This window comes from Tupaia chinensis, unplaced genomic scaffold (assembly GCF_000334495.1).
Source record: "Tupaia chinensis unplaced genomic scaffold, TupChi_1.0 Scaffold143746_1, whole genome shotgun sequence".
In the NCBI taxonomy this organism is placed as follows: domain Eukaryota; kingdom Metazoa; phylum Chordata; class Mammalia; order Scandentia; family Tupaiidae; genus Tupaia; species Tupaia belangeri.
In genome coordinates, this window is record NW_006203595.1 from 131,072 (window position 1) to 144,432 (window position 13,361).

At 40.2% G+C, this 13,361-nt stretch overlaps 1 protein-coding gene across 1 annotated transcript in view; it reads left to right on the forward strand.

The window, feature by feature from the left end:
- CSTF2 (cleavage stimulation factor subunit 2) overlaps positions 1-12,018 on the forward strand; it is a 41,447-nt gene extending 29,429 nt beyond the window's left edge. The window contains exons 12-16 of the mRNA XM_014582695.2: positions 90-265; positions 914-1,206; positions 6,278-6,403; positions 7,115-7,240; positions 9,984-12,018. Of these exons, the coding sequence (XP_014438181.1) occupies positions 90-265; positions 914-1,206; positions 6,278-6,403; positions 7,115-7,237 (718 nt within the window). The 3' untranslated portion in view covers positions 7,238-7,240; positions 9,984-12,018. The remainder of the gene's footprint in view (positions 1-89; positions 266-913; positions 1,207-6,277; positions 6,404-7,114; positions 7,241-9,983) is intronic.
- The last annotated feature ends 1,343 nt before the right edge of the window (positions 12,019-13,361 follow it).

Sequence of the window (13,361 nt, forward strand, 5' to 3'; positions counted from 1 at the left end):
TGTCAGATGTTTACTTATTGATCTTCTGGTCGAAACCTTTTTGTTGTTGTATTCTGTTTTAAAATATATAAAATTGTTTCTATCTCCAGAGGTTACCTAGGACCACCTCATCAGGGCCCACCCACCCACCATGTCCCTGGCCATGAGGGCCGGGGACCACCCCCACATGATATGAGGGGAGGGCCACTAGCTGAGCCCAGACCTCTAATGGCAGAGCCCAGAGGACCCATGCTAGATCAGAGGGGCCCACCCTTGGATGGCAGAGGTAAGGAGAGACTACGTCATAAGGCTAATTGGTGGTTGTGGGCTAATGCCAACCTGGCTGTCTTAGGCTCTAACTGGGATAAAGAATGCTGGGGCAGCCCCAGCCACAGTAGCACGTGCTATACACTGCTGCTTGGTAGAGTGAGGCCACATGAGAGGCCAAGATATGATTTTCAGCCTATCCTTTAATGAAAAAAAAATAAAGCCAGGTACATTGTCATATACCTATAATATCAGCTACTTAGGGAGGCTGAAGCAGGAGGATCACCACACAGCAAGACCCTATTTAAAACATCAGGTGCACACACACAAAGAATGTTGGGACAATAGGGTTTTGTTTTGTTTTGTTTTTCTGGCACGTGGCGGTCAGGGGGGTTGTAGAGCTTTCATCAGTGCAAGGCAGCAATTCCAGAGACGGTCATCACTCTGCCGGGGCAATAGGGTTGACAAGGGTCTTTTAATGTTTATCTGAAATCTGAGAAACTCGGGAAGACACAACAGTCTTATGTAGTTGAGTGGAGAGACGACTAGAGGAATAGATTTCTTTCTTGGATTATTGATTTTTCTTTGGAGTCTTTTTTTGTTGTTAGATTTTCTTACAGTACAGGTGAGTAGCTACACAGTGGTTTTCTTACAACTTTCTTTACAGGTGGAAGAGATCCCCGAGGAATAGATGCACGAGGGATGGAGGCCCGAGCCATGGAGGCAAGAGGATTAGATGCCAGAGGATTGGAGGCCCGTGCAATGGAAGCCCGCGCGATGGAGGCCCGCGCAATGGAGGCCCGTGCGATGGAGGCCCGTGCAATGGAGGCCCGCGCGATGGAGGCCAGAGGCATGGATACCAGAGGCCCAGTCCCTGGCCCTATGGGACCTATACCTAGTGGCATCCAGGGTCCCAGTCCAATTCCTATGGGGCCAGTTGGCCCCCAGGGATCCAGACCGGTATGTGTAATATTCACCTTCTACCATCTGTGCAAAATCTTGATCTATTCAGGAATTGATATTGAGCTTGGTTATTACTGCCTTCTGACGGACTTTCCTCAGCTTGTTAGAAAGGGAAGATTCTGGTGTTTTGTTTGTTTGTTTGTTTGTTTATCTGACCCTTTACGGTAAATATTTTCTGACCACTAGGATATAGTCGAAAAGAATAACCTTGTGTAACAGTTACCGTAGCTATTCCATTCAGAGTGGAGTCTAGGAGTAAAGAGAGTACTCTTCATTGGGAGTGCAAACCAACATCACATACAAGGCTTTTTCCACCAGTAGGTTAGAGCATATGAAGCTGTTAGTGGTCAGTTAGGTAATCGTAGATTTGCAGAAAACCTGTGTTAATTTACTATCTTCCTTAGCTTAAAGGAATAGTAGAGTGTAAAAGTTAGGCTGATTTACTAATGATCACCCTAAAAGCTACGCCATTGAAGTGCTGTCTCTTTTTTCTTAATTTTACTTTTTCCAGCTATATTTATATGGTAATCTTTAGCTGTCATCTCCTCCCACTTCATGCTTAGTTAGTTGTGGGGAGTTAGCGTGTGTGTATCTTCCTTACTTTTCATGTGCTGGCACCTTTGTTTCCCTCTAACTTCTTCACCTTTTACTTTATTCTTTCTTTGCATACTTCTCTCTTCCCTCTTCTGTATGTTAAAACATCTTCCATGTGTATGCGTGTGTCTGTGTATAAAAGAGAGAAAGAGATCATCGGAGTTGGAGTGGAACATGATACAGCTCCCTCATTTTATAAGTTTGGAAACTAAGATGCAAGAATTCTGGTGACATGACCAAATAACTAAAAAGTTGCAGAGCCAAGGATAGAACCCATTGTTTCTTCCACTCTACTACACTGTCCTGTTTTTTTTTTATGTGCTTCTATTTATATATCCTTTTTAATAAGATACAGTTCTTCCTGGTATTTATAGAATAAAATGATTCCCTATTGTTTTTCACGTTTTGCTTTTAGAAAAATGTGTTTAGGTGATATGGTGGTTAAGGCTCTGGATTCCCATATGGCCAACCCCAGTTTGAATCTTGGACTTGGTGGTTTGAAAATCATGCCAGGTGCATGTGCATGTGTGCCCCAAATCCTGAGAGAATGGAGGATAAGGGATTACAGCATAGCCACTCCCTGGGGACTGATTTCTCACATTCCTTCTCTGTCTTTCTCCAAGTGCACATTTTTATGTATTTATTCAGTCATTCCACGAATACTTACTGAGCACATACCATGTGTACCAAACATAAATCTAGGTACTGGAGATACAGCAGTGTGAACAAAACCTCTATCTTCATAACGCTTATATTCTAGTTAGAGAAACAGACAGGTAACTACAGCATGTGCTTCTGTAATTCTGCTGATAATTCTTCTATGGAGAAAGAGATGGGAAGTAATGGTTGTGGGACCAGCAGATGGCATAGCAGTTACGTTGCTGGACTCCCACATGACCAACCACGGGTCAAGTTCCAGACCCAGTGGCTTCAAACTCATGCTGGGTGCATGTGTGCCCAAAATCCCAGAAGGAGAAGGGATTGTGGCATGGCCATCCTCCCTAGGGGTGATTTCTCTTTTTCCCTCTCATTATCTCTCTTCCTCTGTCTCTCTCTACAAGTGTATGCACCCTAAGGCAAAAACCTCTTTAAAAAATAGAGTAATGGTTGTAATACCATTTCTTGATAATGTCTTGCTCCCTTTTCTCCACTTAGTGCTTAGACTCATTACTCTGTAATACTAGGTTTATATAGTTTTAATTAGTAGATCCTGTAAAGCCACTTAGATGTGAGGTGGAAAAAATAAAAGTTTAATCTTTAAACCTTTCAAATTTTTAAAATTAACATTCATTTATAAGTAAATGTATATAATACAGTCCCTTACCTATAAAAGATATGCATTAAGAACCCCACTTTGTCTCCTCTTTCTCTTCTGTGACCCCCAGATCCTGTATTAGATTTTTTGAATCTTTTCAGCAAACATGAACATGTATTCTCATTTTCACCCTTTCATTATTCCATTCCTTGTTTTTTTACTTAACACTATGTCCTTAGTTTATCATTTTACATCAGATTTTAAAATTAATTCCAGTTCCTATCCACTTGGAAAATTCTGGGTAAAAGGCCTATTATTACTAGGACAGTTACTTAATTTATCATCTAGAGAAATCCTTTGTTTGAGAGTGAAAGTGAGTGCTGTTAATAATTTACTCTGGGCAAAAAAATTAGGGGGACCAGCAGTTAGCATAATGGCTATGTCACAGGACTCCCATGTAGTCGACCACGGTTCGCATCCTGGACCCGGTGGCTTAAAACTCACGCCGGGCGTGTGCGCATGCGTGCCCAGGATCCCAAGAGGAGAATGGAGAAGAAGGGATTGCGGCGTGGCCATCCCCTCTGGGGGGTGATTTCTTGCTTTCTGTCTCTCTGTCTGTCTGACGAGCCCACGCCGCGCCCTATAGCAAAAACCTCTCAAAAAAAATTTTTTTTAAAAAAGCATAAATTGGGTCTGTCTTAGGAAAACCAAGATGCATGATCACTCTTGCTGGCACTTACCTGCTTAGAACACGTGCCCCCCAAAACTTAAAACGGCTATTGAGTAGTTAAATCACATTATAATACCTCAAATTAGTATTGACTGAAACTTCAAAAAGATTATACTCCTTCGTGTTTCACAGATATAACAGATCATTGAGGTTGAGACTGGTGTCTGGGTTCAGTATTGATAAAGAACAAAACAGTGATGAGATTCTAACTTTAGTCATTCTTTTTAAATGACAAAAACAGTATTTACTGAGGGCTCATTTTATGCCAGGCGCCGTTCTAAGTACTTATGTTTATTAGCTTTTAACCTTCACAATAAACTTACAGTTATTACTGTTATGCCCATTTTATGAATTAAGAAACTGAAGAATGGACAGATTAAGTAATCACATAGTGGCAAAACAAGGAATGGAACCCAGACAGTTCAACCAAAGAGTTTGAATGTTGCCTCATGTAAATCACTTCTACTGTCCATAGGAGATAGAAAATAGATCCTTAATTTTGTAAAGAAATTTCTGGGCTAGCCAGGTGGAGTGGTGGTTAAGATAGCTGGATCCCACAAGGCTGACTTCACAGGTCAAGCCCCAGTCCTGGCAACCTAAAAAACACAACCAGGCACATCCACATGCATGCCCCAAATCCCAAGAATGGAGAAGGGATTGTGTCATGGCCATCCCTGCAGGAGGGCGCCTCCTCACCTTCCCTCTCACTCTCTCTGAGAAAACTTTAGTAATTCTTCATCTGTCTGGTGTCTTTAGGAAATGAGTTAATGCATACAAATGAATGTTCCAGATAATAGAATTATTCTACTAAGTTTTTAAGCTATTTAATGAAAAAATATTTGAAGGTGCATTGTATGCTTAAACAGGATGCAAAAAATGATTTTTACCATTGTTTCATTATTCAAGGTCATCATTAAATAGATCCATTATTTTATATACTGTGATATAAAGCATAGTTATCTCCTGTTTAGATTTTGGTCTCCTAATCAGGCTGTTACCTGACTCTTCATATTGCTGCGATGGTACCTGTCCTCTCCTAATGGTTGTTTCATCCATATTTCTTTTACGCTTTGTTGCTTCTTTCTGCTGAGGAAGCAGGTAATAAGTCTGTTAACAATTTGTGTTTAATAAGAATACCTAAGTGGGCGAACAGGTGGCATGGTGGTTAAGTCACTGGATTCCCCATGGCCAACTCCACAGTTCAAGTCCCAAACCCAGCAATTTTAAAAACACCCCAGGTGTTTGGGCATGTGTGCCCAAAATCCCAAGAAGAAAATGGAGAAGGGATTGCAGTGTGGCCATCCCTTCTGGGGAGAGCTGTCACCCAAGAGGGATGATTTCTCATTTCCCTCTCTCTGTGTCTGTCTCTGGCAGGTGCACATGCCCTATGGCAAAAATCTAAAAAAGTTTAAAATTTAAAAAAATTAAGAGTGGGACCAGCAGTTAGTGTAATGGCTATGTCGCTGGACTCCCATGTAGTCAACTGCAGTTCGCGTCCCAGACCCAGTGGCTTAAAACTCACACCGGGTGCGTGTGTGTGCATGCCCAAGATCCCAAGAGGAGAACAGAGGAGAAGGGATTGCGGCATGGCCATCCCCCCTGGGGGGTGATTTCTCGCTTTCTATCTCTCTGTCTCTCTCTGTCTGTCTGGTGAGTGCATGCACCCTATAGCAAAAACCTCTCAAAAAAAAAATTAAGAGTACCTAAGATTTGGGTGAATACCTGAGTTCAATTCTAGTGTAGGGACCTCCCTAAGAGTGATGTTAGATTCCCAGAAGCCTTTTCCTTGGGTTCTGGCATTCTTCCAGAGGGTTAGACTCACTGAAGATCCTAAATAACAGTAAGTATGATGTAACTGCACTTGTTCTTTTACTCAGGTCAGTCATATTTCTTGGTCTACATTTCACAGAAAGCATCTGCCACATAGCCTCTATGTGAAAGTATAAAAAGTAAATGTTGAGCTAATAGTCTTTTTGCCAAAGGCCTTCCCATCTCCTTTCTGCCTCTTTGACGTGATTTTCTCTGCCTTACTCATGGGATAGGATTGGGACAATCTATCTATGTCTGATTGAGCTGGAGGTAGGCGATAGCTCTGTGAATGTAGCTTCCCCAGTGTACTAGCATACATTATCTCTAGAATGTGTTGTCTTTCATTTGTGTTTCCACTGAGCACTGATTTCTAGGATTCTCTCAGTTTTCCCAGCACTTATTTGGCTGAATTTTGCTTAATTTCATAGCATCCAGTTGTATTATATGGTGTTTGTTGATGACGTTGGAATTGTTGGAAGCAAATGTGTCTAACTTGTTACTTGATCTCTTGCTAAACCCTGCCCTCTACCATTGCTAACAGTAGAAAATGATCTTCAGTCAGGAATTGACTTTTCTCATTCATATCCATATAGAGTTGATCATTTTTCACATTGCTATTATTAGATTCAGGTTACCTATAAATCAGGAGTTCTAAACATCTTTCCTCTCTCTGCACATAGGTCCCAGTCATGCAGGGAACAGGCATGCAAGGAGCAGGCATGCAAGGAGCAGGCATGCAGGGAGGAAACCAGCCTGGCGGCTTTAGTCCTGGACAGAACCAAGTCACACCACAGGATCACGAAAAGGTGAGTGACACAGTCTGACTGCCTATTCATATGTACAAATCTTGTCTCTTTGAATCCTCTTTTCACAGTTCCCATGTGGAGATCCTGGGTCTTCCAAGTCCTTTTGGAGGTGATTACCCTAACTTAGAACTCTTTTAGGATCTTGTTCCTGAAAATGTGTGGACCTGAACCTAAAATTCTTACTTCGATATAAATGGCAGCTCATCTTACCTTTCAGACCCATAACCAGTAGCAGTTTTGCTGTATGAGCCAGATTGACCCAAAAATCCAAACCCTTTCCTTCTTCTCCTTTCTTCCTTACCCCTAAAAACAATAGCAGATTCCCCACAAGTATATAATTTTGTTTTTATATTTGGCCATTGTGGGGAGCTCATGTCTGATGAGACTTTGGAAAGACTAACACTTGTGAAAAGGAGAGACTTTCAAAATAGGATTAAAAATTGAAGGATTCCCAGGGCTCACAGATATCATCTTAGTCTGTAAAACATTGAGTTCACAGAGGTGTCTGTTTTGAATTTTCTGATCTTAAGTATTTTAATTTATGCTTGTTCTTTTTTTTTTTGTGCCTTTTCTCACCAGACTTTTTGGGGTGTTTTTGGCCTGCTATTTGTTTTTCGTGTGTGAAATATCCTTGGCAATATGGGTTATTTATTTATTTATTTATTTACTGCCATTATTAAAACTCACTACCTTTTTTTTCCCACTGCACAGGCTGCTTTGATCATGCAGGTTCTTCAGCTGACTGCAGACCAGATTGCCATGCTGCCTCCTGAGCAAAGGCAGAGTATCCTGATCTTAAAGGAACAAATACAGAAATCTACTGGAGCTCCTTGAAAGGTGAGCCAACTCATGTCAACCTGAGTAGGACTGGCTCCTTGTGTATTTTGGATATATACTGTCACCCTTAACCAACAAGATCATTCTCTCTTGTCCCTTCAGTAGGTCAGCCCTACAGGGATAAGATAAGGCTATAGTACTTTTGTGAAATTGTTGAATTGCTTATAATTTTCTGTAACGTTTCTTTCCTAGTGACAAAAGTAATGTACGATCAGCCTAACAAAGTTAATCAGATACAAAAATACAAAAAGTTAAAGGTAAAAGCCAGCAGTTGGTGTGGTAGTTAAGGTGCTAGATTGTGACGTGACCATCTACCTGGGGGTGATTTCTCACTGCTCTACTCTTTCTAAAAGCCCTGATTCTTCAGTCTATTCAATATAACCTCTAAATACAAAGGATCTTTATGGAGAATGGTTTCAAAGTTTGGTTTCAAGTTTTTTTTTTTTCCTTCTAATTTGCTAGAGGGCATTTGTACTAGCCAGTGACAGGGAAAGTGAGGAATCACACCCCATAGAGAACAGTCACACTGCAGTCTGCTCTCCTCTGTTTGTCTCTGCTTTCAGGATTCTGGGCATGCGTGCACATGTGCCCAGCGTGTCTCTCGGGCTGCTGGGTATGGGACTTGAACTCCTCAGAGCCTCATGAGATCCAGCCGCATTAACCACTATGTCACAGGCTGGCCACAGTGTTAGTTTTATTATGAGTATTTTGATGTTAAGCTGGTAGAGTATAGCCCTGGCCTGGTGGTTAAGGGAGCCAGATCTCACATGACCAACCACACTTTGAGTCCTAGCCTCAGTGGCTTGAAAAACATCTATGTGTGTGCCCAAGATTCCAGCAAGATGAAGACAGGGAGGAGAAGGGATTTTGGCATGACCACAGCCCATTGTTGGGATGCTTTCTTTCTGGTGAATTAATGTATCCTCTGGCTATTAGAAAAAAATCATATGACCTAACTTGATTGCACGTATTGGTGTTTGTTTTTTAAAATGTTTTCAGTATCATTGTACTTCATAAACAATTTTATTTTCTAAAATAAATTAAAAAAAAAAACAGTTTAAAATTCATGTCCAAGGCCAGCGGTGGCATGGTGGTTAAGGCAGCTGGTTCCCATTTGGCTAACTTTGCAGTTTGAGTCCTAGACCCAGCGGCTTTAAATATTTGTTTTTTGGGAAGTGGAGGTAGAAACTCTGAAAGTTCTTTCATTATGTATTACTGCTTATAAGATACCTGATTTAAAACCATGCACATTCATCTTAGGGCACGATTTTTGTCTGCTTTTTACCTTTCATTTGGAAATAGTAATAGGTTCACAGGAAGTTGGAAAAATAGCACTAAGAACCTGTGCACTCTTCTCTCAGCTTCTCTCAGTGATAACATCCTAAGTACAATACCTATTTGTAGTTCAAAGCCAAGAAATTGATGTTGATATATTTGTGTTAACAAGAGTATAATCCTTATTCAGATTTCACCTTTTCTTAACCCTATAATAATTTGTGCATGACATACCATGAAATTTTATGTGGGCAAGATTTTACTGTGTCTCTGCTGTTATTTGTGCATACTATGAGTAAAATGTTGGTTCTCCCTACATCCATATTATACCTAGCTCATTGAGACCCATCTCTGCCATCGCTGACAAGCTTCAATAGCATTGCTATTAAAGATCAATGGTTCTTGGGGCCAGCAGGTGGCATGGTGGTAAAGGTGCTCAACTCCCACATGGCCAATTGAGATTTGAGTCCCAGACATGGCAGCGTGCTTTCTCACTTTTCCTATCTTTCTGCTTAAACTTACGCCGGGCCCGTGTGCGTGTGTGCCCAAGATCCCGAGAGGAGAATGGAGGAGAAGGGATTGCAGTGTGGCCATTGCCCCTCGGGGGGTGATTTCTCACTTTCTGTCTCTCTGTCTCTCTCTCTGTCTTTCTAGCGAGCACACACCCTATAGCAAAAACCTCTCCGAAAAAAGAAAATAAATAAATAATTGAATAAATAACCCTTTAAAAAAGATCAGTGGTTCTCAACCAGGGGCAGTTTTTCCCCCAAAGGGATATTTGGCAATATCTGGAGATATTTTTTTATTATTATTATTAGAATTTGAAGGAGTGTGGTATGCTACTGGCATTCAGTGGGTAGATACCAGGGGTGCTGCTAAACATCCCACAATACACAAGACATTACTTCCTTGCTTTTAATTTACCTGACCATAGTCTTAACCCAGGGGATAGAATTCTGAGGACACAAATATCAATAATGCCAAAGCTGAGAAATCCTGCTACTAGGAGTGATTGCTTTGGGAAGCAGGATGCAAGACACCTTAGAAATCTTGTCTTAGTGGGACCAGCAGTTGGCGTTATGGCTATGTCACTGGACTCCCATGTAGGCAACCATGGTTTGAGTCCCGTGCCCGGTGGCTTAAATTCACGCCAGGCACATATGCATGCATGCCCAAGATCCTGAGAAGAGAAGGGATTGTGGCATGGCCATCCCCCCTGGGGAGGTGATTTCTCGCTTTCTCTCTCTCTTTCTGGTGAGCACACATGCCCTATAGCAAAAGCCTCTCCAAAAAAAAGAAATCTTGTCTTAGTGATTTGATCCTATGTATATCCTCCCAACCCTAGCCTAGGGTTGGGAGGATATATGGAGAAAAGTGTCTCCCTGATATATGGAGAAAAGTGTCTCCCTGATATATGGAGAAAAGTGTCTCCACTTCTAATGACTTTCTCCCAACTTTTTTTTTACAGGTCTGCAAAAATACCTGGCAACAAATCTGGAAATTATTTCCTTAGCTTTGTTGAAATGTCAAAAAAAGATGACTTCTGCATCCTAACCCTCAAATGACTCAAATCGGTGCCAGGTGGAGGACTCCCATCACCTTTCAGAACAAAATCAGTTCATTTTGTTGTCTTAGTTTGTATATTTTCTGTGACTTGAAATAAACTTTGAACACAATTTTAGTACACTGCAAATTAATCTACATGACCTTTTTGCTTTTAAAAATTTGAACACCAAGGGTGAAACCTTAGATGTGTTTTCTACCCTTATGCAGTATTGTACTTCAATGTTTTATTGCCATAGTTCTGTTTTTACTTTAGGTTAACAATTTATTCTTTTTGATGATATCTGAGAATTTCTCAGAAGCAATGTTTTCTGAAACTTAGTTTTTGTTCATTTTGCTTCCAACAAGAATAAGGTGGCTTTGCCCTTTGAAAACTTTCTAGTACTTCTGAGTCCTCTGTGATAAAAGAGCACGTGCTGTAAAATGGTCAGAAAGCCAACAAAGCAAAAGCCTAGCACAAATAGTGTGTTTAGTTTAGAAAAATCCAAATGTCAAAATGCATTTTCTGTCAGTAGTAGACCTGAACATGCATAGTTCAGAGTAAAGACAGATTGTGTTAGCACTAATTTGAGTGTGTTAACAACACAGGAGACTTGATATTTACTTGTCGGTTCTAAAACTCTTCATTCTAGGTAGTCAACCTTAACACTGTTAAAAAGCCACTAATTTTTTGTATGTTCAAGATGAAACAAATTAAGTGAACAAAATACATTTCATCCTATCTTTCAGGAAATCACTAATCTGCAGCCCTACCTGATAAGGCAAATTTATTCTGAAAACTTAAAACATATGAAAACTAGACTTTTACATTCTTCTTAGTTACTTTAAGAGGACCAAATATAGAGCACAAGCAGTCAGATTGCCCACTAGGTCTGCCCCTGCTTGCTTCCTTACAGATAGGTATGAACATAATTAGTGCCACTCGCTCTAACCTATAGGCCTTCCTGCCTAGCTCTCTCATAGTGGCATTAAGGAGGAACATGGTTTCTCTCCGTCAGGCCAACCTCAAGAGGTTAAGAGTTGCCTTAATAATTAGTAAAGTTCTACTGGAACTACTATTGAGCCTATTTATATTCTCAGAATCCTACCCCCTTGGGTTAGGATTATGGTCAGGTGAATTAAAAGCCTGGCATGGGCTTAGAGAATGTAATAGCATATTGCTTACATGTCAAGCAAAAGAATGCAAAGATAATCGACTTCATGAGAGACATTGAAATTGAGGGATTTTCTACTCATAAACATTTACAATTAAGTTTGCTAGATAAGATATTTTCTATTACAACCTAGCAAAAACTTGCTCAAAACAGCTGAGGAGCTTTCTGGGTATCCTGCTCATCCCCGATTCAGCTTGGATATTGATTATGCATATGTTTTATTATTTTCAACTTTTTGCCTACTTCCATGAATATTAAGGCCTTGATATGTTGATTTTGGCAGCTGCCATAACTTGAAATGTTGATATATTTAGACATTGAGATTAAGAATAAAGCCTTTCTCATCAGGAGTAAGTTCCAAGGAGCACTAAGATTGCATATTAAAGCCTTTCAAGATGAAGTTATTGTTTGAGTCAGCAGTTGTCTAATAGGACAACTTCAAGGTTCTATTGTGCATTTTCCCAAAGCCTTATCAAGTAAATTAGATAGCTGAAATCCAGGTGAACAAATTGGCAATAGTGGTGGTATACCAATCTGTCCCTACAGAAACATATATTGGACCTCTTTTTATTATTATGGTGTAATAAACAACTACCATGAGTTCATGAGCTACCTTAATTATGTACAGAACAGTGACTGAAAAAAATATTCTAATCCTTCAAGCCATAGAGATTCCTGAATGATCAGAAACAACCATTTGTTCATTCTTAGTCACTTAATGATAGAAAAATAGGTTCTATAATGCTAATTCAGCAGAAACAGTCTTAGAAATTTATAAGTGGAATTGTCTTTGGGCACAATGAAATGTAGGGTTATTTTCCCTTGTTAAAGAGCCTGGGGCTTACTCCCTCCTAGTGACTCACTGGAGACTACACAAAACTGGTGAGTCCCTGCAGGGTAAGGTTGGGTAGATGATAGAAATGAAAAGCACTTTGATAAAAAAAGAAGGAACAGAAATTAGGGTGAGCAATTCCTTCATAAATAGATAGGAGACAAAAGAAATCTCAAAATTGTGCATTTATTACTTTTTAAACTAGACATTAATAAACTCCCTTAATAACAGCAGTAAAAAGACCCTGTTGATTAAAGTCAGCCTAAAATAGGTTTCAGGTTTTTGCAAGTATTTCCAGCAGAACAAGACAATATAGCTGACTTCAATTACAATACAATTCCATTTATAATTAACATACTTTCGAAATTTTCTTTCCCAAATGGGGAGCCCAGAAAAGGTAATGAAAGATTAATTTGTTAAAGAAAATCCTTCATTTTTTTGACAAGCAAAAATAAGCATAAATTGCTGTTCACACTGGATAAGATGGTGTTTAAATAGTAACAATGTACATAGTTGGTGTTATATGGGGATGGGTTTCTTGATAATTTTATTTTCACTGTTTATTATTTATGTTTATTATGTTTTATCATTATTCAATAAATTTATATTTAAAAAGTCACCTTATCTAGCAATCTTCTGTGAGGATGGGAGGGAGGGAAGATTATGAAACAAAATCCAGGACACGGTAATACTTGGAATCAGCAAAATCACCTGCGGTTAAACTGTCAGCTACCAAAGCGCTGCTGTCATACCTTGCTGCAGTTATGACCTTTTAAACAGATTTATGGTTACTTTCCTAAGAAAGGATCTGTGAGCTTTGCAACTTTAATGATTTCTGAAGGTCTGAAGCTGGTGATGTTCAAGTATAACAAAGTCGAATGCAATCCAAAAAGATGCCAAGGAGTCAGGGCTTGACGGGCACATTATCCTAAAGTGCCTGCCCAAACCTGGTCAGATCAAATAAGTTAATGGAGATTGTGGGAAGCTGCACACCAGCGAGTCTGCCAAGGTTTCTCAGAGAGCAAACAATTACCATGATTGGTTCCCTTCCAAAAACCTGACCTTCGAAACCTTGCTCTGATTGGCCACTAGAATCCCTCAAATTTGCATACCCGGCACCTCATGATTGGTCCAAAAGCAACCAATCATAACCCATCGTTAACAACCAATCAGGGCCCACCGTTTACAACCAATCACAGTCCACCGTTTACAACCAATCACGGCCCACCGTTTACAACCCACCAGAGTGTATATAACCACGATGCCTGGCCCACAGTAGCCAGACGACACAGCCAAC